The 25,546-nt window shown below is 42.2% G+C and overlaps 5 protein-coding genes and 1 pseudogene across 7 annotated transcripts; 2 read left to right on the top strand and 4 right to left on the bottom strand.

Moving 5' to 3' along the window:
* adka (adenosine kinase a) lies at window positions 1-8,586 on the top strand. Of its 2 annotated transcripts, none has more exons than XM_053435952.1 (11): window positions 1-196; window positions 2,423-2,497; window positions 4,209-4,262; window positions 5,411-5,489; window positions 5,606-5,778; window positions 5,866-5,974; window positions 6,205-6,375; window positions 6,491-6,526; window positions 6,632-6,746; window positions 7,342-7,428; window positions 7,532-8,586. In XM_053435952.1, exons 1-11 carry the CDS (start codon window positions 93-95, stop codon window positions 7,654-7,656), a joined length of 1,128 nt encoding a protein of 375 aa, XP_053291927.1. In that variant the 5' UTR covers window positions 1-92; the 3' UTR covers window positions 7,657-8,586. The 2 variants fall into 2 exon arrangements, with proteins under 2 accessions (XP_053291927.1, XP_053291929.1); XM_053435954.1 differs by lacking the exon at window positions 1-196 and adding an exon at window positions 976-1,134.
* LOC128453831 (dual specificity phosphatase 29) lies at window positions 7,858-10,416 on the bottom strand. Its single transcript, XM_053436924.1, has 5 exons — window positions 10,238-10,416; window positions 9,785-10,008; window positions 9,464-9,686; window positions 7,967-8,087; window positions 7,858-7,875 (listed from the first exon to the last, which is right to left on the bottom strand). The coding sequence occupies exons 1-5, from the start codon at window positions 10,414-10,416 to the stop codon at window positions 7,858-7,860; spliced, it is 765 nt and encodes a 254-aa protein (XP_053292899.1).
* A 1,944-nt stretch (window positions 10,417-12,360) lies between these two features.
* On the bottom strand, window positions 12,361-13,332 carry LOC128453830 (dual specificity protein phosphatase 13-like; annotated as a pseudogene).
* A 1,507-nt stretch (window positions 13,333-14,839) lies between these two features.
* zgc:153981 (dual specificity protein phosphatase family protein) lies at window positions 14,840-16,144 on the bottom strand. The gene is made up of 3 exons (XM_053435984.1): window positions 15,824-16,144; window positions 15,511-15,728; window positions 14,840-15,430 (listed from the first exon to the last, which is right to left on the bottom strand). The coding sequence occupies exons 1-3, from the start codon at window positions 15,946-15,948 to the stop codon at window positions 15,219-15,221; spliced, it is 555 nt and encodes a 184-aa protein (XP_053291959.1). The 5' UTR covers window positions 15,949-16,144; the 3' UTR covers window positions 14,840-15,218.
* Window positions 16,145-16,714: 570 nt separating this feature from the next.
* On the bottom strand, window positions 16,715-17,549 carry si:ch211-223p8.8 (dual specificity protein phosphatase 13A family protein). The gene is made up of 4 exons (XM_053436923.1): window positions 17,525-17,549; window positions 17,311-17,422; window positions 17,012-17,229; window positions 16,715-16,923 (listed from the first exon to the last, which is right to left on the bottom strand). Exons 1-4 carry the CDS (start codon window positions 17,547-17,549, stop codon window positions 16,715-16,717), a joined length of 564 nt encoding a protein of 187 aa, XP_053292898.1.
* Window positions 17,550-18,136: 587 nt separating this feature from the next.
* On the top strand, window positions 18,137-25,488 carry LOC128453193 (sphingomyelin synthase-related protein 1). 2 transcript variants are annotated; one of them, XM_053435938.1, is made up of 6 exons: window positions 18,137-18,279; window positions 21,614-22,240; window positions 22,343-22,438; window positions 22,592-22,709; window positions 22,891-23,041; window positions 23,787-25,488. In XM_053435938.1, the coding sequence occupies exons 2-6, from the start codon at window positions 21,618-21,620 to the stop codon at window positions 24,089-24,091; spliced, it is 1,293 nt and encodes a 430-aa protein (XP_053291913.1). In that variant the 5' UTR covers window positions 18,137-18,279; window positions 21,614-21,617; the 3' UTR covers window positions 24,092-25,488. The 2 variants fall into 2 exon arrangements, with proteins under 2 accessions (XP_053291913.1, XP_053291914.1); XM_053435939.1 differs by lacking the exon at window positions 18,137-18,279 and adding an exon at window positions 18,286-19,031.
* Window positions 25,489-25,546: the final 58 nt, after the last annotated feature.

The following is a 25,546-nucleotide window of genomic DNA, read 5'->3' as shown; positions in this document are numbered from 1 at the left end:
CGGGGCACCAAACCCACCCCTGCCAGTGTGGCACGCTGTTCTCTTACCGGTGAAACGTGCTCTCCTCTCTGTTTGCTCTACTCTCGCTCATCATGGCCTCCGATGAACCCAAAGCGAAGAAATCCAGACTCTCGGAGGAGAAGAAGAAGGAGAAGAAGAAGGAGTCTCCGAGCAAAGAGACTTCTGCCAAACTGAGGTGATAGAAAACAACAACAAACTAAACTAAACGTGTCTGGCGAAGCGCGGGGGGCGCGAGTCTCCTCTGAGAATGCTAACAATGGCTCCAGTCTCTTTAGTTAGCAGTGTTTGAAATGAACGAGTGAGGTTGAAATGTCGGGTTTGTTTGACCATAAAAAGTATTAAACCGTTCGGAGAGGAAGCTGTGGTGTGAGGAGTTATCGGTTAGCTTCATGCTAACAGCTAGCAGGTTGTAAAACATTGGGGTCAGGGGCACTTTGGACATAGGCGTTACCGTGGCAACAAGCTTCCGACTCAGGTGTGTGCGTGGACCAATGTCCGATCCACGCTCAGGGCCACCAACCGCTCCCCCCCCCCCCCCCCCCCCCCCTCTCACGTTTTACAGCTGCAGGAAGAGTCTTTATTTATCTGATGTTCTCGCTCCATTCAAAACCACTACTGCAGCCGCCAGCCCCCAAAACAATGCGGTCACGTGGTGGGGAATCTGTGGCGCTTCCATGCTGTTTACATGTTATCCAAACATGTTGCAGTACCCTCCGACGTCTGCCATACACCCCCCCACAGCTGGAACTTCTCTTTATATATCATCACGGTATCTCTGCTCATCAGCAAGCCCGTCACGCCGTCGCGCAGCTTCCAGACATCGACTGGGTTGAGGATCGAGGGCTCGGGAGAACGCTGCAACACGAGCCTATCACCAAACAGAGACTGGCAGCCCGGGTCTTCCTCCTCCTCTTGTCACCAATCGGTCGGTCCCTGGTAGGAGGAGCCGGTTGCCGTGGGAAATCGATTTTACCGCTCGCTCATAGAGCTGAAGATGGGAAGTTTTTTTTGAAAGCGTAGCTCTTTCTGAACCGGTTTTAGGTTTGCTCAACAGGTCTTTCAGTTTGTAGCTGGTGCACACACAGAGAGGGACACCAGGATGTCTGCTGCAAGGTAAGACCACGTTGACATACAGGGAGCTGACTTGAATCCAGGCAGTGAGGATTTGATGTAGAAAACCATTTTATTATCAGGCTGCACGTTGCCACATGTTTTCTGTCAGAGGTTGATGCATTGGCCACATTGGTTGATGCATTTTCTATCTCTCGGTGACACAAACTCATCAGTGTAACCTGAGTCCCTGCCTGCTGGACGACGATGTCTCTTTTATCTTTGCATTTTCACAATCCTCCTCCCATGGTGCGTCGTCCTGCTGCCTCAGATCTTGTCCTTGGCGTCGTAGACAGAGAGGCAACATCGGAAAACCTCCGCGCCCATGATGGTGTGTGGAGGTGACATCTGTCCTGGGCTGCAATCAGAGACTTGCTGCATCTGGGGTTTTCCCCACTAACACAGATAGACTGGGTTGACATGTGGAACCAGCATGGAGAAAGTGACACCACCAAGACAAAAAGATGATGCAGCTATTGCCACAATGGCCCGGTGCTTTCGCAGCATCACTCTCAGATCGTTAAACATTTTCTTAAAAATAAGAAAAAACACACATGAGTTTTGCTTATTTTAAATGGTGATTTCTTGGTGTCACAAGACTGGTTTGTGAAAATTGTCCAGCCTTGTGGTCAGTTGTTTGCCTGTGGAAAGAAGAGAACGGAACACACTGTGCACACACAGAGCCTGCTGCTGTCCTGATATTTGCTCACTATGGATGTCAAACCACAGTTACATGCATGACCAGCTGGATGTCACCACCGACCACGTTAATGTTCTCTTGTAATATCTGACCATGTGTCATTTCTGAACTAGGTCTCTAAGAAATTAATTATTTCTGCTGTTCTCTGTGTGAACGGGAAGTGATGAATCATGTGATGCAAATTAAGTCGCATGGAAACAAAGCTGAATGTTATATGGAAAAGAAACCAACACATTTCGCAGAGAGGACAAACATGAGTTGTGTTCCAACAATAAGCTGAAACAAGGATTTTAAGTCAGTCAAGTCAACTCTACTATCATTCATCCACATACAAAGTATAAGGCTGAACTAAATGGTGTTTCTCGCAGACCAATATGCAAAAAAGTAACAGTGAAGCACAAAAACACAACATATAAACGATAAACACATCAGTCACTGTATTGTCAATTCTGCCACATTTACAGGAAAGATGGGATTGAAATGCAATTACTGTCTCATCCCTGGTATAACCAAATGTATAGAGAACATAAGTAAGCGACATTAAGTACTCAATTGTTTTTTCTTCTAATACTCAGTCTCCTTATGTTTCAGCACTAATTCGCTCTTTGGTATGGGAAACCCTTTGCTGGACATCTGTGCCATAGTGGACAAAGACTTCTTGGACAAGTAAGTTAAAGAACTGAAGCAATGAAATAAAATTGTCGCATGAATAAAGTGCTGTTGTTGGATTAGTCCCTAAACTACCATCCAGTAGTTGCAAAGGTTATTCCTCAAAGCTTAATGTAATGAAAAATGTGAATTCACACATGGCACCATATATTTTAATCCTAGTTGGTACAATACATTACAAATATTGGGATTATTTATGTTTCAATGTTCTTCGTATGCTGCTGTTATTTCTCCACAAAGCACTGTCACAATCTGATAACATGAAATAAAGACATCTGGTGTCAGTGGAGTGGCCATTGCAAGAGGCTGACCATAAGAGAAAGAGCGTCTATGATGTAATTCAATCAATGGAGATACAAGATAATGGTGATGCAAGAGAGCAGAGCTCCGGAGACAGCAGAGATGTCAAATAGTCTGTGTCAGCAGAGCTTTATGTCCAGCAGAGACACAGCTTAAGTGTAGGAGACAGTGTCTCTTAACATTAGCAGTGATATGCATTAGACTGAGGAAAACATTTAGTGCCTTTCACTGTTTTGTCACCACTTTTACATTACTAACTAGAAGGGCACTTTGTGGTCTACACACCCATCAAGGTCGAACAATCCTAAATTGGTTTAAATTGTTTTTTTCAACATGAATCATACATTATTTTAATCCCATTCCTTCACCAAGGTCCGTGTAAATCAGTTCAGTATTGTTTTCATAATCCTGCTCATATCATGTCAGCCACATCTTAAAGTCTCTCAATGGAACCTACAAAGGTTGTGGAGGTTCTGTTAAGGCAGCTGCAGTTACCCCTTTTACTTGCTTACATCTTTATTTAATTATTAATGTAAGAAAAGTTGAGATAAACCTGAGTGATCCCATGCCAGGGAAATTAAATAGTTACAGCAGCAGATAGTCATAATGAGGTAGACAAGAGAACATGTGAAAGTAAAGACGGAAAAATAAAATATTTAAGTAAATAGAAATACAGAGAATATTAATATAATATACACCTTTCACTACAGAGGAAAACATTTTTTGTAGAGAAATTTACTTAAGTAAACTACAGAGGCACAAGATGATTGCACACATTTGTATACTGTCTTTTGCATATTTATTGTGATAATTAATCTGATTAGAGTAATGATCTCAAATAAATCACCATCACCACCCTACATAAGGTGAGGCAGATAATTATACAACATATTTCATACAAGTGGGTTGACCCCAGGTGCTTTACAGAGACACACAGTCTGATCATTATTTTTCTTGTGTGTCCAAGCTGTTTGACTTGACAAGGGCAAAGGGCTCCTCTGGGCTCCAGCTCAGAGTCCACACTCAAAACCCCTGGATTAGAGATAAACCTGCAAAGCACGGCTCTATCTCAATCTCACACATAGAACCAATCCGGACTAAAGCCTCCATGTTAATCCCCAGCCTACCTTTCCCTTCAAAGAAACTGCTAATTTTTCAGACCAACATATTGTTGTGGAGTTGGGGGTAACAGCCTTTTTTTATGGAGCCTCTCAACACTTTTTCTTGTGTTCTTATAGCTGAAAAATGTCATGAAACACGTTTTCCATGCAAGGGACACAACGCATCTGGCACCACTGCCATTGTGTCTGTGATGCAGTACAGACTCTTAATGTGTGTGTTTGAATGAGCAGAGTTTTATTTGTTTGACATGGTTCTGATTCCTTTTAACTCCTTTAATTATTTGCAGGTACGCGCTGAAACCCAATGACCAGATCCTGGCAGAGGACAAGCATAAAGCGCTGTACGTATCTTGCACACAGCAACATCCCCTGTAGAACATCGAGTTCTAACACATCTAATAATGTGGTTTGGAGACCTGCACAGGGAGAAAAGCCGTATCTCTTTATCCTTATTGAGTTTGCTCCACTCCGTTCTTGGGAGGGCCAGTCAAAACAGGCACACACCAGAAATCCCCACGACTGACCTCCGTTCTTTTTTTGAAGGCCAATAGCAGCACGGCAGATCCGGTAGTGAGAGCTGGTCTCAGCCAATAGCAAAGCAGGAAACTCTCACCTCCCAGTCCATCTGAGACAAGAGCGAGAAAGCAAACATTGAACAGCGGATGATAAGAAAATCGTGTGTGACTGTGTGAGAGAAGATTGTACTCCTGTATTTTGACTCCCCTGGGTTTAAAACAAAATAAAGGCAGGTATTAGAATAATTAATTATAATATATAATGCATAGAAATTGATAGACAGTCAACATCTGGCTCAGTCTCAGGACCGCTAAAAGCAGTCAGCTTGGTCTCTCTCACACAAACCACACAGACGCATGTGTGTGGGTGGACATGACGGCTATATTTAGACCTCATAACATGGCGAATTCAGGAGCCCCAAGTGTCTTACGTAACAGGCGCAAATGGTTCACATAGTTTAATCAGTGATCAGTCATGCGTGTACTGTAAGAGAAACCACTGTCCAACTTCAGATGAGGTTACTGGCCGTCAAGCCACATCCATCAGCCTGTACATCACAAGGGTGGACAAAATAAAGCCACCCAGCTGCAGACTGTGCCTAATGTTTTCTACAGATTTAATTCTTGACAAGAAAGTGAATAAGCAAGGCTCCTAAAATGTTGTAACTCTTCCTTTAAGAAGCTGGCTAAGCCTTCTGCGCCGAACAGATGCAGTTTGGTCAGTGCTCAAAACCGTACCCAGCCATAGTTGTTACTAAGTGTGCGTGTGGTCAGGTTTGAAACTTTGTTCTTGGCCTTTGTCATTCAGCCAGCATCTCAAAAAGACAGTATTGTCAAACAAAATCTACATGTGATCAACGTTACATCTACACTACTTAAGGAGGAGGTCTTATGCTTTTTCAATCAAAACGTTAGATGGATGCCGGAAGTAAATCCTCTTTTGAAAATTTGACAATGTTTGTCTCTGTGTGCAGGTTTGAGGAGCTGGTGAAGAACTTTAAAGCTGAGTACCACGCCGGAGGAGCCACGCAGAACTCTATAAAGATCGCTCAGGTCAGTCATGAACACAAAAATACACTTAGCCTCCTGTTCTGTCACCAGAAAGTTATACTGGAAACACAGGGTGGGAAGTCAGCGGAATTGATACTGATCCAAGCTGTTGCCTGTAGTGGATGATCCAAGAGCCTCATAATGTGGGCACGTTCTTTGGCTGCATCGGCAAAGACAATTTTGGAAAGACCCTGAAGCAGAAGGCTGAAGAGGCTCACATCGACGCCCATTACTACGAGCAAGACGAAGAGCCCACAGGGACGTGCGCTGCTTGCATCACAGGAGATAATAGGTGTGTAAATAATATAATTTGTATTTTTCTACACATTATAATCTCATCTGCCGATAACTCCTCACCTCGGTTGTTTCCTTCTCTCAGGTCTCTGGTAGCTAACCTAGCTGCTGCTAACTGTTATAAGAAGGACAAGCATCTAGACCTGGAGGAAAACTGGAAGCTGGTGGAAAAGGCTAAAGTCTACTATATTGCTGTAAGTAGAGGTTTCCAAACTATATTGTTTTTTTATAATAATATAATAATATGGTGTGTTGAAGGTCATCTCATGTCCTATCACTTTACCTTTGAACCCACGTGTAGCCTTTAGAGGAGCCACAGGGGCATTCCACAGTGTATGGCTGCAGGTTCTGTTCAGGATTCATTAGAGTCCATCAAGATTTAAAAGCACATCAGTCTTGACCTAGTGTCGTTCCTTCCTTCCAGGGTTTCTTCCTCACCGTCTCTCTGGAGTCCATCCTGAAAGTGGCGGAGCACGCGTCTAAAAATAACAAGCTGTTCTGCCTGAACCTCTCTGCGCCCTTCATCTGCGAGTTCTTCAAGGACAACCTGATGAAGGTCATGCCCTACGTTGATGTGCTGTTCGGCAACGAGACGGTGAGACAGTGAAAGTCCCTGTGTATTGTGCAGTTGTGCTTTGACTTGATGACACATGCAGTTTGTTACTCATCTTTAGTAAAATCTAAATTTATTCCTTTGTTTGGTTTCTCAGGAAGCAGTAGCTTTTGCTAAAGAGCAAGAGTTCGAGGTGAGTGGACAGACAGTCTCGTTAAGCATTTGCTTCGTTGTTGTATTTTTAAAAAGTATTTTGCACATCACCCAATCATTCTGTGGATGTGTATTCTGTCTGTAGACCAAGGACATTAAGGAAATTGCCAAGAAAGCTCAGGCTTTACCCAAAGACAACGCAAAGAGGCAGAGGATTGTAGTGTTGACTCAGGGGAAGGACGACACTGTCATGGCCTCAAGTAAGATTTCCACTTCTTACTTTCATTTCTCTCATGTCTTGTCTACAATACTATAGATATTTCCCCCTCGGTTAAAAAAACAACAAAAAACCTCCACACGATTTTTCTTTAATACACTTGCACTCAAACGAAGAACCCAAAGTATGCTAGACCAGTAGGGGGTGATAAAGTCTACATCAACAATCCGCTTTATACTTGAGAAGACCGCTGTGTGGTCCAAGTAATATTGGGCGAGGCAAACGCCTGTGATGTGGTGCAGTAATGCAAAATTGACTGCAGACTTAATTAGACCTAGCAGGGCTAACCAAATATAAATAAACCGGTTTATAGCCACAACCTTTGTTGTTTTTTCTGACACAAACTCATTACACAAAGCAATAGTGGAAAAAGTAATATAAGATGTCATGATACATATCACAAACCTACACTTTGGAAAGCGTTTGTAAAAATCTAAACTTTCGTGACATAATACGCTGTTTGTGGACGAGAGGCCCAATTGCTAATTATTTTAGCAAAATATCAGCATCATGGTGGACAGGGCATCAGTCTCTTGTCCTCTTATACTGTGGATGTATAATTGTTTTTGTCTATTCAGATGACAAAGTCGAGACTTTCCCTGTCCTGAAGATCGACCCTAAGGACATTGTTGACACAAATGGTGCAGGTGATGCTTTTGTAGGAGGTAGGTTTTTCCTGTGTGTTCATCTGATGCCTTTCTAAGCTGCCCTTTTGCCCAGTATGTGTTTTTTGTGGATTTCTGTTAAAGTCTTTGCTTTGTCACACAGGTTTCCTTTCTGAGCTGGTGCAGGAGAAACCACTGGATCAGTGCGTGAAGGCTGCACACTATGCCGGCAACGTCATCATTAGACGAGCAGGCTGCACCTTCCCAGAAAAGCCTAACTTCAACTGACGCATCCAGACAACATTTCCTTCAGCCTGAAACCTTGCGCTTACCTCACTGTACACAAGTCTGACCCATAAGCTCTGTTTTTTTATGCAATTACAACCCTCAATTCTCGTAGAATCATAATTTTTTTCAATCAGCAACCCGTCCATAATATCAGTCCGGACATAATTTCTTACCGATTGTTGTGTCTGCCACTTTGGAACGCTAGAGGATCATGATCCACTACAGGGGTTTAAATGACCATAGAGGAGTCATGATAACAACACAGGATGTGGACATTTTGGACCTAAATGCAAAATTGTCTCCCACTGACTGCCATCGCACTCTTCTGCGACTTCTTGTGTTGACATCTCACAAGTGTGTTTTTTTTCCCCTTCTTCTTCTTGGATACGGAATCCAGGCGCAAGAAGATGATTCCACAGTGGGAGGACACACTACACAAACAGAGGAATAAAGAATAACCATCATGGGAGTTTTTGGATACTGCTTTGAAATTGTGCAGAAGTGATCTTTTTTTAGATTTTGTAAGATTAATTATTCCTGTAATGTTTGTTTTAATTATAACAGGCCAGTTGCGAAACCAAAAGTTTTTCCTTTAAGCGCACACTTTTTTTAAATGTGTCAAAGCCTAATGCCCACTGCTGCGTCCATGTTAACACTGTTATCTGTTCCGTGTCCGTGATTTCAGAAGTTACCGTCAACGGCGTTTTGGACGTATTTGTGTTTTTCGGGTTTCTAATAATGAGTGCCTTTTTTTTCTATTCCAATCTATGTAAAAGTTACGAAGCTTGAAGTATTGATAAGTTAAGGCCTGCAGTTTAACCAGTAATGAGCAACTGGCAGCTTGTGGGGCTGAAGCATGGACACATTTTGTTGTATCTGAATGTTCTCAGAGGAATACAGTGTGTATTAAAATGAACCTGTCCCATTTCATCAGTGGCCTGTGTTGTTTCTGGATGTATGTAAATCGTTTGCAATGTCGTAAAACATAACCTAATTCAAATCTGATTTGCTAAGCTCGACTTTTGGAAATATATATTTCATATCGTCAGATCCTAATGTTTTGGTTGGGCAACCCATGTACGAATAAGATTGAGGGTGAATCAAGAACATGAACATGATACTGGGCCAAGCATTTTAAACCAACTGTATTTACCGGAGTGTGTGTTATCATGTCTGATATGCAGAACTTTAAAAACAACTATTCTGAATATAGACATACTCATATCTGAAAGACGTACGTGTTGTTTTCTTAATATCACAAACATCAGAACTAAAGTAATGTGGATTTTTCCCTCTGTTTAATTGGTTCGAAAGTCTGATCACTTTATCATTGACTTTAGGAGCTCACTTTATGTTCAATACACCTGAACAACCTTATCAGACTGTTATATCTGCCTTAAAAATACTCAGTCATCTATCTCTGTGCCCAACCTTAATATCTGAAATTAATCCGTTCCCTGAAATTAATTTTCGAGGTAAGACATTGGAGGATGGGGCTGAGCCAGGGAAGTGAGAGTGAGTGTGAACCCTAGTTTGGTCGATATCACATATCATATTAGAATCAGAATCACAGGTCGGCTGCTGAACACAGGAAGATCTGAAGCATCCGTGGTAATCTGTGCCAGGCCCATTATGTACTGATCTGGTTCTTGCATCTGTAGCAGTAGCTGATGATGAGAAAACACTGGGTCCTTGAGAAAAAATATTTCATTTGAACTTGACAGTCGTGAAAAAACTGGGTTTATTGATACAATAGTTGTTGGACATTTAAATACCTGAGATTGATTTTTATATATATATTAGCTACATTTGGTCTTGCATCTGTCTTTTTTCTCTGAGTTTCTCCTCTTGTAGTGTGATGTCCAGGGCTCTGAGCTGCTTTAGGAAGCCGTGGTTGGGCAGGATACAACGCCGCTGTCGCACGTGCTCAATAGCGTCCACCACAGTCAGGCTCTGTTTCATCATCAGGTATGCCAAGACCAGAGTGGCCGACCTGCTCCGACCCATCACACAGTGCACCAGCACCTTGTCTGGAACAAAAGTAAAGGAGCAAAGGTTGATTACAAACAGAGAAGAGTAAAGGCTTCTTATCAAAACGTTATCTTAAAGCGTTTCCTACAGAACTCACTCTCTGGGTGAGCGAGGGCCTCGTGGATGAACTGGGCCGCAGAGCAGAAGTACTGGGAGATGTTGAAGGTTGGTTTGTCGTCGGCCTCCACACCAAAGTACTGGATGTTCACGTCAGTGTAGTAATCGGCACCAGTCAGCACATTATTAAACTTCCCCTCTGCAGCATTCAGCACATGTGTGATACCCAGATCCCTAAGGCCGGGCCGCTCCAGAGCTGTTTTCCTGTGTCCATATAACACGCAGATTCATTGTTAAAGGTTCAGTGTGTAGAATCTAGTGACATCTAGTGGTGAAGTTTCATGTTGCAGCTGATTATCCCTAACCTCACCCCCCCCCCCTTCCAAACATGAAGGAGAACCTGTGGTAGCCTTCAGTTGACATAACAACTAAGATGGTGTTAGGTTTGTCCAATCGAGGCTACTGTAATAAACATAATAAACAGTTTACTCACTCATCCCCGATGTAGACGCTGGTCCACACCTGGTTCACATGTGCATACTGAGCCATGCTGCCGGCCCAGAACAGCTGCTCCAGGTCTAATGTTCCTGGTGTGAAGTAATCACTGTCCGGGTCCACCTGCACCGCGGTGTATGGGTTTTTACTCCTGGACTTCACCACACAGGACGACATGTCGCACTCCTGCCGCACGGAAAACACACACATCCTTTGAATATACACACACCTGCACATCTGTAGATGCAGCATAATCACAATATACAGTGCTGCAGTCATTTTCCAGGTCCAGCTTTTGTGACACTTTGGGGTTTTATGGATGCAAAACTTCACAGATAAGAGAAGTAAGATTAGGATTATTACTCAATATAATAGATAATAATAATACTTTTTACGGTGCCTTTCGAGACAACCAAGGACACCTTACAATACATCATAAATAAATACATCAATAAATAAAGTAAAACCAAGCAATAAATTCACAAACACCTGTCAAAACAACATATTCGAGACAAGACTTTGAATTTATTGACAAGTTTATAAACAAATCCCACAATTTGCCTATTTACTCGTTATTCATTTATCGGTTCTAATAAATGTCTTTCTTTCTTTCCCTTTCATATGGATAAATCTCTATTAAATTTGATTTGACTTTATCGGCTAATAAGTCGACAGTCCAAGTTCCATTCTACATCTCTCTCGTTTCAGACACTTTTTTAATTCTTCTTCTTGATTCAAACTCTTCACACACATCGTTTTCAGGTCGAGTTGTTTGAGATGAAATATTGTTGAGATGTGTCAGGATAATTGACACGGATAAAAATACAAATATTATAGAAAGAAAAAATTACTCACCTCTTTCTTGTATGTGTTAGAAGTTGTTGTTGACTGTTTATCTGTTCTTCAGTATGATCACAAACCAGCTCCTCCGCTTGTCTTCAGTGGACATGTGTGTGTTTGTGTGTGCGCATGTGACTGTTTAGCAACCCGAGACCTGTGTCTGCAGCGTGAGCACGAAGACTGAAACACAGATCTTGAATAGAAACTGCACCGGTCTCGGGCTCTGTGTTTAAGATGATATTTTTAGGCGGCTGGGCGACAACACCCGACCTCATCAACATGACACACACACACACACACAGTCACGCACATACACACAGAGATGCTTTCTCAGGACCTTCCTAAAGTGATATGATCCCTTTATTGGGACAGTGATTACTTTCTTTCAGCCCCTATGGTATAGGAAGACACACATTAATGACGCACAATGCCAGAAAACAAAAAGAAGTGTAGTGAGAGTAACCTATGGCATCATTGTCATCACAGGAATGTCACTAATGTGTGGACAGGTGTGGGGATCAGTTATTTCCAGAGTCACAAAACTTAAAATATTCAGTTGTTGTATTCCCACAATTCTTTTGTGGCGAGGAGATAAACTACCAGACAGAGGGATGACATTTTATTCATCCCTCTCCAATAAAGTTGGGAGTTCCAATAAATAAATTATTAACATAAAGTAATTATTGCGAGAGTAGATGATGTAGCAGAGAGGATAAAAAAGAGATCATGTGTTTAGAATGAAGAAAAGAGTGAAGGAAGTGATGAATTAACTTATTTTGATTCCTATTAATAAATAACAGTGTCAACATAGATATTTCCTATTCCTTCTTATTTTTCTGATCATATATCATAGTTTCTGTAATTTTAATTTCCTAATTTCATATTGGCTCCTATTGTCATGTTTGCAGACTGACCATTTATCTTGAGAGCCCTGTCTATGAACTGTTCAGCCGGCCTGAAGGAAGGTTGTAGGTCAGACTCTGGATGGTCTGCGGCTTTGACACCATGGTACTCCAACCCGAGGTCAATGAAAAGCTGCTGACCTGTGTTGATCCTGTGTCGCCCTACTACAGCGTTCAGTACGTTTTTTCTCGCGCCACAGACTTACACGCACACAAAAACTGATTCATTGAAATATCTTCTCGGATCATTTCAAGTCTCTGGATGTGATTTTCACCGGCTTCCTGTTCGTCCAGAGGATTTGCCTCAGCCCTGTCAGTGATGGTGTTTCCTCCGCCTGGCTTAAATTACCTCTCTAGCAATAAAGATGTATATATGTTTTTACATGCTGATGTCTATGGTTTTGTGTGGCTTTTCCAGGCTCATGTCAAGGCTGTGGAGCTGCCGCAGGAAGCCTGGGTTGGGGCAGATATCTCTGTGTGGCCTGACGGCAGCCACAGCCTCCTGCAGGCTCAGGTCCTCGAAGATCATGAGGAAGGCAGAGCGGCTCACACCCATCAGACAGTGGACAAACACACGTCCTGGGACAGCACATTAACTGTGATTATTAATTGCTGGGGTCATAGTTAAAGGTGGTGTTGTACTGGATTATATTACTATGTGTTTCAAATTTGTCCTCAAAAACATGTTTTTATAACTTACACACCTTCACTAACTATGATTTCAGCTAAAACCTGTAACTGAATTAACAGCTATAGGAGAGTCTCTGCGTTATATATATTTATGCATTAGATTGGACAGGTGCACTTTACTTAACAGACACTGGGCGTAAATCCAGTTACACACACTGAAATAACTAAGTGTGACTGACTTTCCTCCCATGGCCAGCGCAGCTAGGATGTATTGTGCTGTTGGGTAGAAGAAAGGACTGAGGAGCTCTTTAGCATCATCTGCATCTACCCCATAATAATCCACCATCATGTCTCTGTAAAGGCGCGGGCAGGTGTTGACGTGGAAACAGTGCCCGGGGCCCTGGATGGGGACTCCGTGAGCAGCATTTACAATGTGAGTAATGCCCGTGGAGCGTGGCCTTGTCACGAGCAGCCGCCCTAAAGCACAATCACATTGTTGGTATATAGATGCACAGCGTCTGTGTATGTGTGTGTGTGTGTGTGTGTGTGTGTGTGTGTGTGTGTGTGTCTGTGTGTCTGTGTGTGTGGGAGCATACTCGTTGCCTATGTAAAGGTTTGGCCAGACCTGACTGACATGTCCAGTAGGTTTTCTGTCTGACAGCAGAAACTCCAGCAGCTCCGAGACAGAAGGTGGTGCATATGGTTGATCCCTCAGTGACATACTGGCACATACAACAAACACAGTCGCACACACACACACACAGGCCTGTTTTTTATACTGTCAGTATATGAAATGTAGTATGTAAACATTTATAAAATAATGCAATTTTTTTAGCCAAATCATAAAGTATACAATCCATTTTTTTTTTTTAAATGTAAAGGCACTGGTGACATCCTGATCTTATCCTTCTCACACACACACGCAGCCTTAGCCTGTTTCCTTTTATAACTGTGTAATCATATACACTCATCAGTGACAACACATCCCACAGACTGTAATCAGGCGCTTCTTAACACATCTAATCCGTTTTGACCACATGCCTGAAGTCTTTGTCTTCTGTACAACAATGTGGCATCATCCCGTCAACCTAAGCTCACTCGCTGAGTTTCCATAATGACCACAGACCGTTATTTAATACTCCACTGTGTGTGTCTCTGTTAGTCCCCATGCAGGAGCCGTATAATGACTGCTTTGATCATATTTCCTTTCAGAAATATGATCAAAGCCTTGGCATTAAGCACAGCATGTGGGAACAAAATACTGAATTATTTACCTTGAACTAAAAAATGCAAATGCAAAAGGCACATTTGTGCTTGAGATACATGATAGCTACAGTGATCTATTTACTTTACTTTATTTACTTCTTTAGTTATGAGTTTGAATTCATGTTGTGCATATCAAGGCCCAATACTCCCCTTGTGAAATCGCATTAAAAGTCACTAGATCCAAAAAAATCAAGGAAATTGTAGCATTTTACAATAATTGTATTATTTGTTATTTGATTTTGTGAACCCTTTTTTTTAAATCAAACAACAGGAAAAACAAAGCAATTGCACCTGTGATTGCAAATCGAGGCAAACTGCATGAACACTTAAGGAACCCCACAGCTTCCTCAGTTTTGTCTATACGACATTGCTCCATGCAGTAATGGAAATGCCTGAGGCAACTATAAAGGGAAGAATGTAAGAGCCTCAGTAAGATACTGAACATAAGCTGCAGGAGTTAGGACGTACAAAAGAGCCATGCAACCAAAAAGAGGCGAGTTTCCTTGTAGAATGACGCCATGCACGCTTAGAAAAAACAACTGACAGCTTTGCATAGGGATTGTCTGTGCAAATGTATGTTTCAGTGAATGATGAGAGACGAACATTGAGTCCAAACTCAAATCCTTTTAGAAAGATTATGTTGTTCACCATGTCAAAAATGGTCCCTCTTTTGAAAACTTGTAACCGTACAATATCAATCCACTGCTTGTTTTTGTCAGGTTTATAAGGCGACAGCTGATTACATGAAAACAGGGGAAAGAGTTTTCCATCAGCAAACTTGTTTTTGTTCATCCAAAATGATTTGACTGAAATGAAAAACAAATTGTTTTAAGAGATCAAGGAGGAATAACAAGGGGCGTAATCAAGGAACCCTTTTCTGTAAAAGTGTAATGTGCAAAGAATAAAACAGATGTAAGGAAGTTCTTTGTTAGTCATTTTATCCCCAAAGAAACCAAATGAAATATCGGAAAATGTCTTTAATGGACATTGACAACAATCGTAAAGATGTATTTACAAAGCTTGTGGACATGTTGGTGTCTATATGGACAAACAGCGCTGAGAGAAAACATTTGAACACAGTTTGAAAATGAAAAACAATTCTGTACCTCAGTATTTACAACATGTAAAAACACATCATCATCATTGCTGCTGTAGCCAGAAGTAAAACTTGAAGAAAAGAGCAGGGAAAATACAAATATGGAATTTCAATATCACCACACACCACGGCCTACATTATTCTCACTGTGGTAACAAATCGTTGTTTACAAACACTGCCAGCACCAATTAACAACGGGATTAAATGGAGCCCTGAGGCGACTCATGCTACGAGAAAGACGTACGTCAGATTAGAGGACACAACCGTCGTTTGAACGTCAGCTGATCGTCCAGCTTGAGGAGCAAGGACAGGAAGTTGCGATTGGGGTAAATGGCTCTTTTTTGGACGACTTGCCTCAGAGCGTCTCTCAGAGGGAGACGCTGCCGCAACATCAAGTACACCAGGACCAAAGAGGCCGATCGACTCACTCCCATGATGCAGTGCACCAGCACTTTCCCTGTACAGCAGGACTCAGAATGAGAGACAGGACAAACGTGTTTGATGGGACAGTGTATGTGTCACATTCTTGTACTTTACCATCTTTGCTCTTCAGGGCTTTATGAATGAAGTCAGCTGCAGGTCTGAAGTGCTGACTGAGGTCAAACTGCTCTGAATCCTCAGCCGGGATACCAAAGTAAACACAGGCGTTCCCGTAAAAACTCTGGTCACCGATGCTGCCCTGCTTGTAGTGTGCAGCGTTCAGGACGTGAGTGATGCCCAGCTTATGTAACGTCTTTCTGTTCTGTGCCACCGCCCTGGAAAACAAAGAGACCGACACAGACCAATGCCTCTCAATGCAGCACTCTGTCTATGAGCAATGTCGCCCCTCCTTCAAACATTAGACACTCACACATTTCCTATGTACAGGTTGGGCCACACTTCATCCACTGCAGTGAGCTCCAGAGAGCAGGAATCCAGAGTGAGCTCCAGTTCTTTAATGGGCACCAGGTCCTGTGGCTGGTTGCTCCCTGACATTCTCCCTGCTCCTCTGACAGACTCCAGCGCTGCTCTCTCTGTTCTCTGTCCCAGCTCCGACACCAGAGTCCGCAGCTCGGTGAGAGACGCGAGCAGGTGGTTGTTCACATGCCGCTCGCTTCCCAAATTAGCTCCCTGTGTTTCAGAGTGTTCTCTCCGCCTGGATGGGGAGTTTTTTAATGGAGCTGCTGCATTGAGCGGTCTGCTCACAGATGCCAAATGACCAGACTGAGGTCACATCAGAGGAGGACGAGTGAGGGGAGAGCTGCACATACAGTGAATAGAAAACAGTACAAATGGAGAAAGTCTGTTGTGCTGCAAATGAGGAGCTTGGTGCCTTAGAGCTCCTTTTCTGTTGAGGGCTGTTTCCTCCAAAACCCATCTGCAAAGTTGATTCATTTTTTTTTTATGAATTAGGAGACAAAAAGAAAACAAATCTATGTGATAACATGGAATCTTACTTCCAAGACATGCCCATTCTAAAGCGTACTACCCCCCCCCCCCCCCCCCCCCCCACACACACACACACAAACAAACACACAATCTTTTTTGAGGGGTCAAAAAATTTGGGCCCAGGTTCCTGCGGTTGAAACTCAAGAAGTTGCTGCAAAGGTTCCCGCCTCCAGGGGAAAGTTCCTGCTGTTGAAACGCAACCATAGGGGAAGACCCAGAGAGATTTGATACCTGAAGCCTCTTGTATTAGATGTGAAACGTCTTCAAGAGACACAAACACAAGTCCGCTTTCTTATAGATTTCTTGCCTTGTTTTATTTTGGCTCATTCAAATCTGTGTGCTGCAGTTTTCGGTCCAGGGCTATGAGCTGTCCCAGAAAGCCTCTGTTTGGGAAGATCCAGCGTTCCTCTTGCACGCAGCGTACGGAGGACAGAAGGCTGAGGTGGTGATGGATCATCAGGAAGGCAAGGACCAATGCAGCCGAGCGACTCACACCCACAGCACAGTGCACCAACACCTTTCCTGGAAATCATTAAACACTCAAAGAAAGAGATGCTTAAAGGACAAAGGACCCAACTTACATCATTACATTACACACAGTATCTGTTGCTACCTCCGGATGTCAAAGCCTGGTGAATAAACTCAGCCGCAGGGTAGAAATAGGGTGAGAGGTCAAACGTCGGCAGGTCGCTGGCTGGGACTCCATGGTACTTCACTGTGGTTCCATAGAAATCATCACTGCCCTTACAGCACAGTTTACCATGAGCGGCGTTCAGCACGTGAGTGACGCCCAGCCGCCAGAGCCCAAACTTATCATGAGACATGACCCTGTCACATATACATTTCATGTATCAATAACAATCCACAAACACAAATAAGGTGAATTTAAATCAGCCACAGGATGCTCACATGTCTCCCAGATACAGGCACGGCCACACCTCATCTCCATGGCGACAGGAGCGTGGAGCGGAGTGTAAGACCTCCTCCAGCTCCTGGAGAGACGGGGTCTTCTCTCTCTTCTCTGCTGTCAGACATGTGCCCTTCTCCTCCTCATCCTCCTCCTCCTCTCCCTCCTCGCCAAGGTCCAACTTCTCAGTATCATATTCTCTGTCTGAGACAGCACCTGTGATCAACTCTCTGTCGGACATTTTCAAGTCTTCAGGTCATAAACAGCTCTGTCCTGTCCCTTAAAAGCTAAATGATACCGATGACTGTTGCCTCTGCTTCAGTAGCACCTCATTCCTCCTATGAAGGTCACAAACAGGTGGTGACATTTGACCACTCCAGTCTGCAGGCTCTCACTCAGTCTGTTACATTTCAGCTTGAGCTTTTTTTATGATTCAAACCGATACTTCAGGAAATCCGCCTTTTCTTCACCAGAGAACTAACTTCCTTTGTGTCTTGTACCATTCTTTAACTCTATTGTCCTTGTTACAGGCTGTATGTCTATTTATGTATAAGTACAGTGAGAGCAATACAAAACCAGAGTCAGATAACTTGTATGTGTGAGCACACATGGGGTTTTCTTTTCAAACCAGAGAGCAAGTTAAGTCAAATTTATTTATAAAGCACATTTAAAAAACAACTGCGATTGACCAAAGTGCTCCTCCACCACCGGCAGCAGTGTGTTCCTGGTAATGAAATGAAGCAGTTGTCCTGGATGTGAGCAGCAGGTGTCAGTGTGTTTTCAGTAGCAGTCCTGCTTGAGGCCAGCAGCTCCTCTTTCCTGCTGTTGTTTACTAGGCTCTCTTCCTGTTTGCTGTTGCCTGGTTGTCAGAAGCATGTTGGCCAAGAAGCAGAAGTTCTCCACCAGTGAAGTGACACACAAACAGGCAGGCAGTCTACGCCCTCTGGCAGCTCCTTCCAACTGGATTTCTGGTAAGAGAGGAAACTAAAACCATTATAAGTGACTGGGAAATGACTAAATGCACTTTGTTGGGACTTCAGTTGTTCTCTATTGCAATTGAACACATTCATCATTCTTTGGTTTTGTGAAGAAAATTGTGTTTAAACTTGACGAACCACCATAAAAACCAGTAGGGGAGTTGATGTCATGCTGACAAGAAGCAGTGTGATGTTACAATGTGGCCCTGTGCTGAACACACTGTGTGGCCTTTGTTACTGACACAAACACACACACACACACACACACACTCACACACACACGTCTCTCTATAGTTGTGAGGACACTCATTGACATAATGCATTCCCTAACCCCCTACCCTAACCCTAACTATCACAACTAACCTTAACCCAACCTAAACCTAATTCTAACCCTAAAACCAAGTCTTACCTCTCAAACACAATTTGTGAGGACCAGCCAAAATGTCCTCATAACGTCAAAAATGTCCTCACAATGATGGTATTGAACCAAAATTGTCCCTCATAACTATAGATAGACCTGTGCGCACAAACACTGAAGAGCTTCAGCTTTGTGTGTGTGTGTGTGTGAGTCACTGTAAGCCACCAGACAAACAGGCTGACACGGCACTTATGAATCCAACCCGCCCACCCCCCAAGTCAAAGCCTGAGGCCAGAGAAGCTGCAGCCTTCTGCCAGTACAATCTACAGACTTCACTGTCAGAGTGATAGAAAGTATCATAGTGTCTCACTGAGGGGACGGAGCTGAGGTGAGTCACTTTAACTCTCACATGTCAATATGTGATCAGTTGATCAGCTTGTCACTGAATAGTTATTCTGTCAGGATCCTTCAGAGGCAGCGAGTCGCCACATGATCTGTGTGTTGATGGCGTATAACAAAGTGTGTCATCAACTCTCATGGTTTGGTTCACTGGAATATATTTACATATATTTATATTTGCATGAGTCACACCATATGACAAGAATACCACAATTTAGACTAGAAAAACATATCAGAGTAGTATTGATGTGAGCACATAACCCTCACGCTTTTATGGTTTATTGCTTTTATTCTATATATTTGTATTTATTTGCTTCCATGTTTTATTGTTCCTGTTATTTTAATTTTGAATTACTGCTTGTAGGTGATTCTGTATCATTATTGCTTTTTTTTTTTTATTTGTTGTATGAATAAAGTTATTATTATTATTATTATTATTATTATAGAAATTAAACGTCTGATTAGTAGATTAAATCATAAATCATTGAGTTATTCATCAAGCAAAGATACCACATATTTGATCATGTCGGCTTTTCATATGTTGGGATTAGGACCAAAACTGAATTAAATTATTTTTACAACTGATTAATCTTCTAGGGATTCCACGGATCGCTTGCTTGTTTGAGAGCAAGATTGCTATAAAACTAATAAACAGATTACTTCAAAACTTGGTGGAGTGATGTAATCTGGGTCAGGGAAGTATCGTTACAGTTTGGTGCTGATCCAGATCAGAGGAAACATCCCGGAATTATTTTTCCACTTTCTTTAACATCGCTTGACAGGGAATATTTTAACATTTCTGCCATTTTCACAGGAAATAATTCATGAATCTTGATGAAAAAAAAATCAGGCATATTTAGAGAACTGATATCAATGAGTTTGTGAACTGCCGTGCTTGATTAACTTGAGGGAGGCTGTTGGGCCTTGGCAGAGGTATGTGCGCTACTGAGAGCCGTTGTAGTTTTAGCTGTGGTGAGGATTAGCTACCTCTTCTTGTTTTGACTGTGATAAAATGAATATCTTTTGGTTTTGGAAGGAGCAAAAAAATCTGGCGATTAAGAAAATAATCAGCATTTTGGTGGATTATGAAAATAATCATTAGCTACAACCTAAAGCAAGTGGAGTACTTCCAAGATTCAGAAAGTTATCAAAGAGGTGATGTAGTCTGTCGTTCAGTTCAAGTAACTACTGTTACTTCTGAAACACATAAAAGCACCAGTGGATGTTGTGTTGGGACATTTACTGATACCTCATTGTAGTCAGTGATGCCTCTGGCTTTACCTTTATCTGAAAGGTGCTTACTTGGGTAGTTTTAAATCTGTGTTTAGCATCCAGTTAGCATTGGGGGTTATCGCTCACCTTCAGCCGCCAACAGCGATTCACTGGTGAACCTGGCAGACCTTTGAGCAGTGGGGAGCAGCACTGCAGTGACTTTATCAGAGAGTCAAAGGGCAAAGCAAACATTGATTCACCAGTGCTCGACTCTCACTGTTGGAGAAAAAAAATCTACTCGGCAGCTTTTGTGTAAACCCTGAACGGTTAGTGAGTCGATTTTTTATTATTATTTGTATTATTAAATGACACAGGTGTAACAGACAGGTCAGTCACACTTTCTTCATCGTTTCGGTTTGACACACAAATCCTCGACCTGTTTCATAAGGACCCCGGTGTCAGCAGACGGACACTATAAGCCACTGCTCCAGTGTCCAGTGACTGACCTGAGCGCTGATGATGTAAGAGCGCTAAGTAGCCCTCAGCATTCAGTCCTAGGTCAAGTTGAATAGGAGCACAAATAATCCACTACAGCAGATTATCGCAGCACTGACTCCTGATTAGTCAGTGTTACATTTTAACCACATGCATGTCTTAACAATAAGTATTTGTGATTGTGTTATTGTGCTGATATAGTTTTAAAATGTGAGAAATAAATTGTTTTTATGATAATGTTGTGAGGGTACATATTTTGTCAGACCAACAGTACACAAACCCAAAGATATTCAATTGACCAGATCTTGAATATCAACTGTCATGTTTGAGATACTGGAAAGAGGATGTTGGAATATTTTCTCGAAAAATTACAGATTTACTGATTAACTGATCAAAAAATCTGCCTGATGATTGTCTGATCGATTAATCAATTGTTAAATTGTAATAGATTTTGTAGGATGAAGTTTTGAATCTGGGGAAACTGTGATAATGACCAAAATGTTTATCAATCACTTTAATCAAACATTATGCACTGAGCCTACAGACACACACAATGGGTCTGATTAGGGAGGGAGTTGTGATCGGTAGGATGCAAATTAAAAAAATTAACATCAATAGATTTACAGCAGATTTGCATTTAAAGTCCTGGGCGGAGGGTCACAAAGACTGTAATGAAATCAAGAGGTGAAAAAGGAAGTGACTCAGTGTTATCAGACGTTGGAGAATTGTCGTCATCAGTTAAAACAGGATGTTACATCAGTCTGTACTTTCTATTATGGAGGTCATCCCTGTGTCTTTGACTCATTTGAAGTGTTGTACTTGATCATTCAAGTCATTTTGCTGCTCTTCTGTCTGTGTCTGCAGTGGCATGGCTCCGTCCGGGGACAGTGTGGCTGTCTGGAGCTGTAAGCAGGTGGCCCAGTGGTTGCAGGAGGAAGGTTTTGGGGAGTATGTGGAGTTATTGTGCAGCCAGCACCGCCTGGATGGGCCCAGCCTGCTGGCTCTGACTGAGGCTGACCTGCGGGGTCCACCACTTGGCCTGAGGGTTCTTGGAGACATCAAGAGGTTAACCCTGGCGCTTCGCCGGCTCCAGAGACAGAACCAGGCCGAGCTGGAGGAGCTGGGCCTGCAGCATTCAGACAGCCTCCCCTCTGGGCTCTCGTCGGGCTCCGAAGGAGGAGAGTGGGGATGTGACGGAGCAGAGAGGATGTATAACGGAGCTGATCACTTGTTTAATGGGACTGAGCTGCGGCATAGGAATGGCGACAGATCTGGATACGGTTTAGGAGCGTCACAGTGTCATACACACTCCAACTGGAGGTATAGGCAGCACCTGGCTGGTAGACTGGACCCTGAAGTGTGGAAGACAGTCATGAGTTGCATTTATGTGTTTTGTGTGTTTGGATTCACGTCTGTTGTCATGGTCATTGTGCACGAGCGGGTCCCGGACATGAGGACATACCCACCACTGCCTGATATATTCCTGGACAGGTAAACACTTCATAACTTTTGTCTGTATTCCACTGATAATCACCAGTGTATATCTATTTTAATATTATATTTGAATGAAATAGATGTCTTGTATTTTCACAGCGTTCCCAGAATCCCCTGGGCTTTTGCAATGGCCGAAGCCTGTGGCCTCATCCTGTGTTATATGTTTATTTTGATCCTGCTGCTTCACAAACACAGGTACTGTAGTCCACTGTTCCACCTATTCTCACCACTGATAGACTGTATTGTGACAGTGTGCATTGTGATGGATCTATCTATAATTTATCTTCCCACATGAACGTTATGAATATGTTTCAAGTCCAGACTCTGTTTTGTGTCCCTGCTTTTTAGATCCATTCTCTTCAGGCGGCTGTGTTCTTTAATAGGAACTGTGTTTCTGCTTCGTTGCTGCACCATGTTTGTCACCTCGCTCTCCGTGCCCGGGCAGCACCTGAAGTGTTCCAGTAAGGTGGGGCGGACACACCCGAGCTTCAGTTCAGATTAGATCATGTTGGCCATTCTCAAGTCTTGAGTAGTCAGCAATAATTTCCCTCAGCTCTCAGCAGTTGTTACAGATTATCTTGACTCGGTCTCCTCCCTTTGTAAACCGATGACCACTGACTGATAACTGGAGGCTCTTGTTTCCACAGACATACGGGGATATCTGGGAGAAGATACAAAGGGCGTTAGCGATCTGGAGTGGGTTTGGCATGACCCTGACTGGTGTGCAAACATGTGGAGACTACATGTTCAGCGGACACACGGTTGTCATAACAATGCTCAACTTTTTTGTAACTGAATGTGAGTGTTTATACTTTTACTTTCCTTTAACTACAGACTTTGTAGTTTTAGAGTATATGTGACAATTGTTAGAGGATAGAACAAACATTATTCTCCATTATTTTTGTTAGAAAATTCCAATGAAAATATTTTATTCTCCTCCAGTGAAAAAGTTTTTAAACACATTGACATTGTAATAATATAAAAATATTCAGCATACGTGGATAACACTGCAAACTAATGCCAGTCTGGAAAAACGGATTCTAACAACCAGGGTTTGTGATGTCACAAATCTTAAACACGAATCCTGTCAACTTGAAGGTTGAGCTGGTAAAAGCTCCTCGACTTCTGTGAAGCTGGGGAGAAAGGGAGTCGAGGAAGGGAGGTGTATTTCAAGACATTTCAATGCCATGAGGGGAATTTCTTTAATTGACAAACCTTTTTGAAATGTCATTAAGAGGAACTAAAAGATGTGTTAGCACGTCCCTCCATACTTTCTGATTACACATCGCTGTCTGTGGTTTTCAGCTTTAATCCCATTGGATCCTGTTGTAGACATAAGTTCTTTTTTCTATGTTTGCAATGACATAATTTCAGTTTTTAATGTGTAAGTAAGAAAGTTATCCCATATTATTATTTGTAGGGGATTAAATATAAATTATAAGAAGTTTACGTTTTTTTTTTTTTAAATGAACCTTTCAGTAGAGCTGACTGCACAAACAAAAGCGCTTCTTTTGCCTTTAATCCTTTCAACCTTCAATTGCAGACACGCCACGAACCTGGAACCTGATTCACACCATCTCCTGGGTGCTTAACCTGTTTGGCATCTTCTTCATCCTGGCGGCCCACGAGCACTACTCCATCGACGTGTTCATCGCCTTCTACATCACCACCCGCCTCTTCCTCTACTACCACACTCTAGCCAACACCCGTGCCTACCAACACAGCCGGCGAGCACGCATCTGGTTCCCCATGTTCTCCTTCTTCGAGTGCAATGTGAACGGGCCCGTCCCCAACCAGTATAACTGGCCGTTCAACAAACCCGCCTTCATGAAAACTCTGATAGGATAGAGTAAGACGTTCAGAGAGCTGCAGCTGCTGTGTGCATGGGCTGTAACATTTACAGCCTGATTTAGAAACTTTATACTTGACATGCTGCTTCTTATCTTCTGTTTTACCTCATTCGCGTAAATCTTTATTTTGTTAAATAATCAGATGTTTAAAGGAGAAGTTTGACAGTTTGTTGTCCACTCTCATGTCTGTCTAATAAATATAAAGCTAAAGCCAGAAGTTGGTTAGCTTAGTTTAGCAACACTACCCTGGCTGTTTAAAGTTAACAAAAATGTAACTACTGGCACTAAACCTTGGTATTAAACCAACTTGACATTTTGACTCACTGCTGCTCCTCAAATAATAACCTGGCATGAAACCTGCTGTAAAAACACAATGTGTTGGTTTTACACTGTTACTTTAATAGACATATGTGAAAGCAGTAATTTCTAACTTAACAAGGGCAAACTGTAAATCTATTCCTTAAACATTTTTCTGAGATTAAACTGTACACTGCGGCATAAAGTAAAAGAAATTTGGTTTACTGCAGGAACAGACATTTCCTTTAATCCATATTTGCCTTGAAATAATCACTTTGATTATACATATTCCACTTTTGGGATGTCTAAGGTTCACTAGGGGTTTGTGTTGTGAGTTTTACTCAATATATAATGTAGGAACTTATCAGCGGTCACACAGCTGTAATGAAGATGGATGCTGTCATTCTCTGGGAGTGGTCATAACGACAGTTTAAATGTTGTTTTTGCTGAGAATGGATGTGACACCGGTTTGGACGCTGCCATCTAAGGAAGAACGTTTATTTTGATTGTGCAACAGGAAAAACGCGTCCTGGTCTGTACTGACAGACCAGGACGTTTCAGTCACTCAGTTAAAAACTGTTTATTTAGTTCGTTCACACTTAATTCTTCAATTTCTTTTTCAAAACTTTTTTGTATTTGTTGGTGTCACCTCTGGGACACTACCCTGTGCTTCCTAAACATTCGCATTTTATCCAAACCAAATATCTCAACATCTATCGCAATGTTCTATTTTGCCAGTGAGCCTATTTGTTTACAGGGTGCTAATGATGAAGCTGGGGTTTGTTTAAACCTCTGTCGTCCAGTTTCTCTCTGTTGCACAAAGACTGACTTCTCAATAATACAACTGTGGACAAACAGTTGGAAAACAAAGAATAAAAAGGAAAATACTTTGTTGTTTAGGATCTCTTTGTCGATCCAAACTATATTTTTGAATAATCGTTTACAGTTTGATGTTTTATTTTTAATGCAAGTGTTCTGTCGGCTTTTTGGCTCTACAAACAAGTTTACAGATAAAGAAATCAGTTTTTATGTTTCAGGCTGTATTTTTCATTGAATGATTTTTGTATTTGTTTAATAAAGGGGATTTTTGCTTCTTTGTGAGGTTGTAAAATGAACATATTTATCGTCGGTGAAAATATCATGATTAAGTGAGGTG

Source organism: Pleuronectes platessa, chromosome 12, assembly GCF_947347685.1.
Source record: "Pleuronectes platessa chromosome 12, fPlePla1.1, whole genome shotgun sequence".
Lineage (NCBI taxonomy): Eukaryota > Metazoa > Chordata > Actinopteri > Pleuronectiformes > Pleuronectidae > Pleuronectes > Pleuronectes platessa.
The sequence above is the reverse complement of the archived record's forward strand: the minus strand, read 5'-3'. Positions and strand labels throughout refer to the sequence as shown.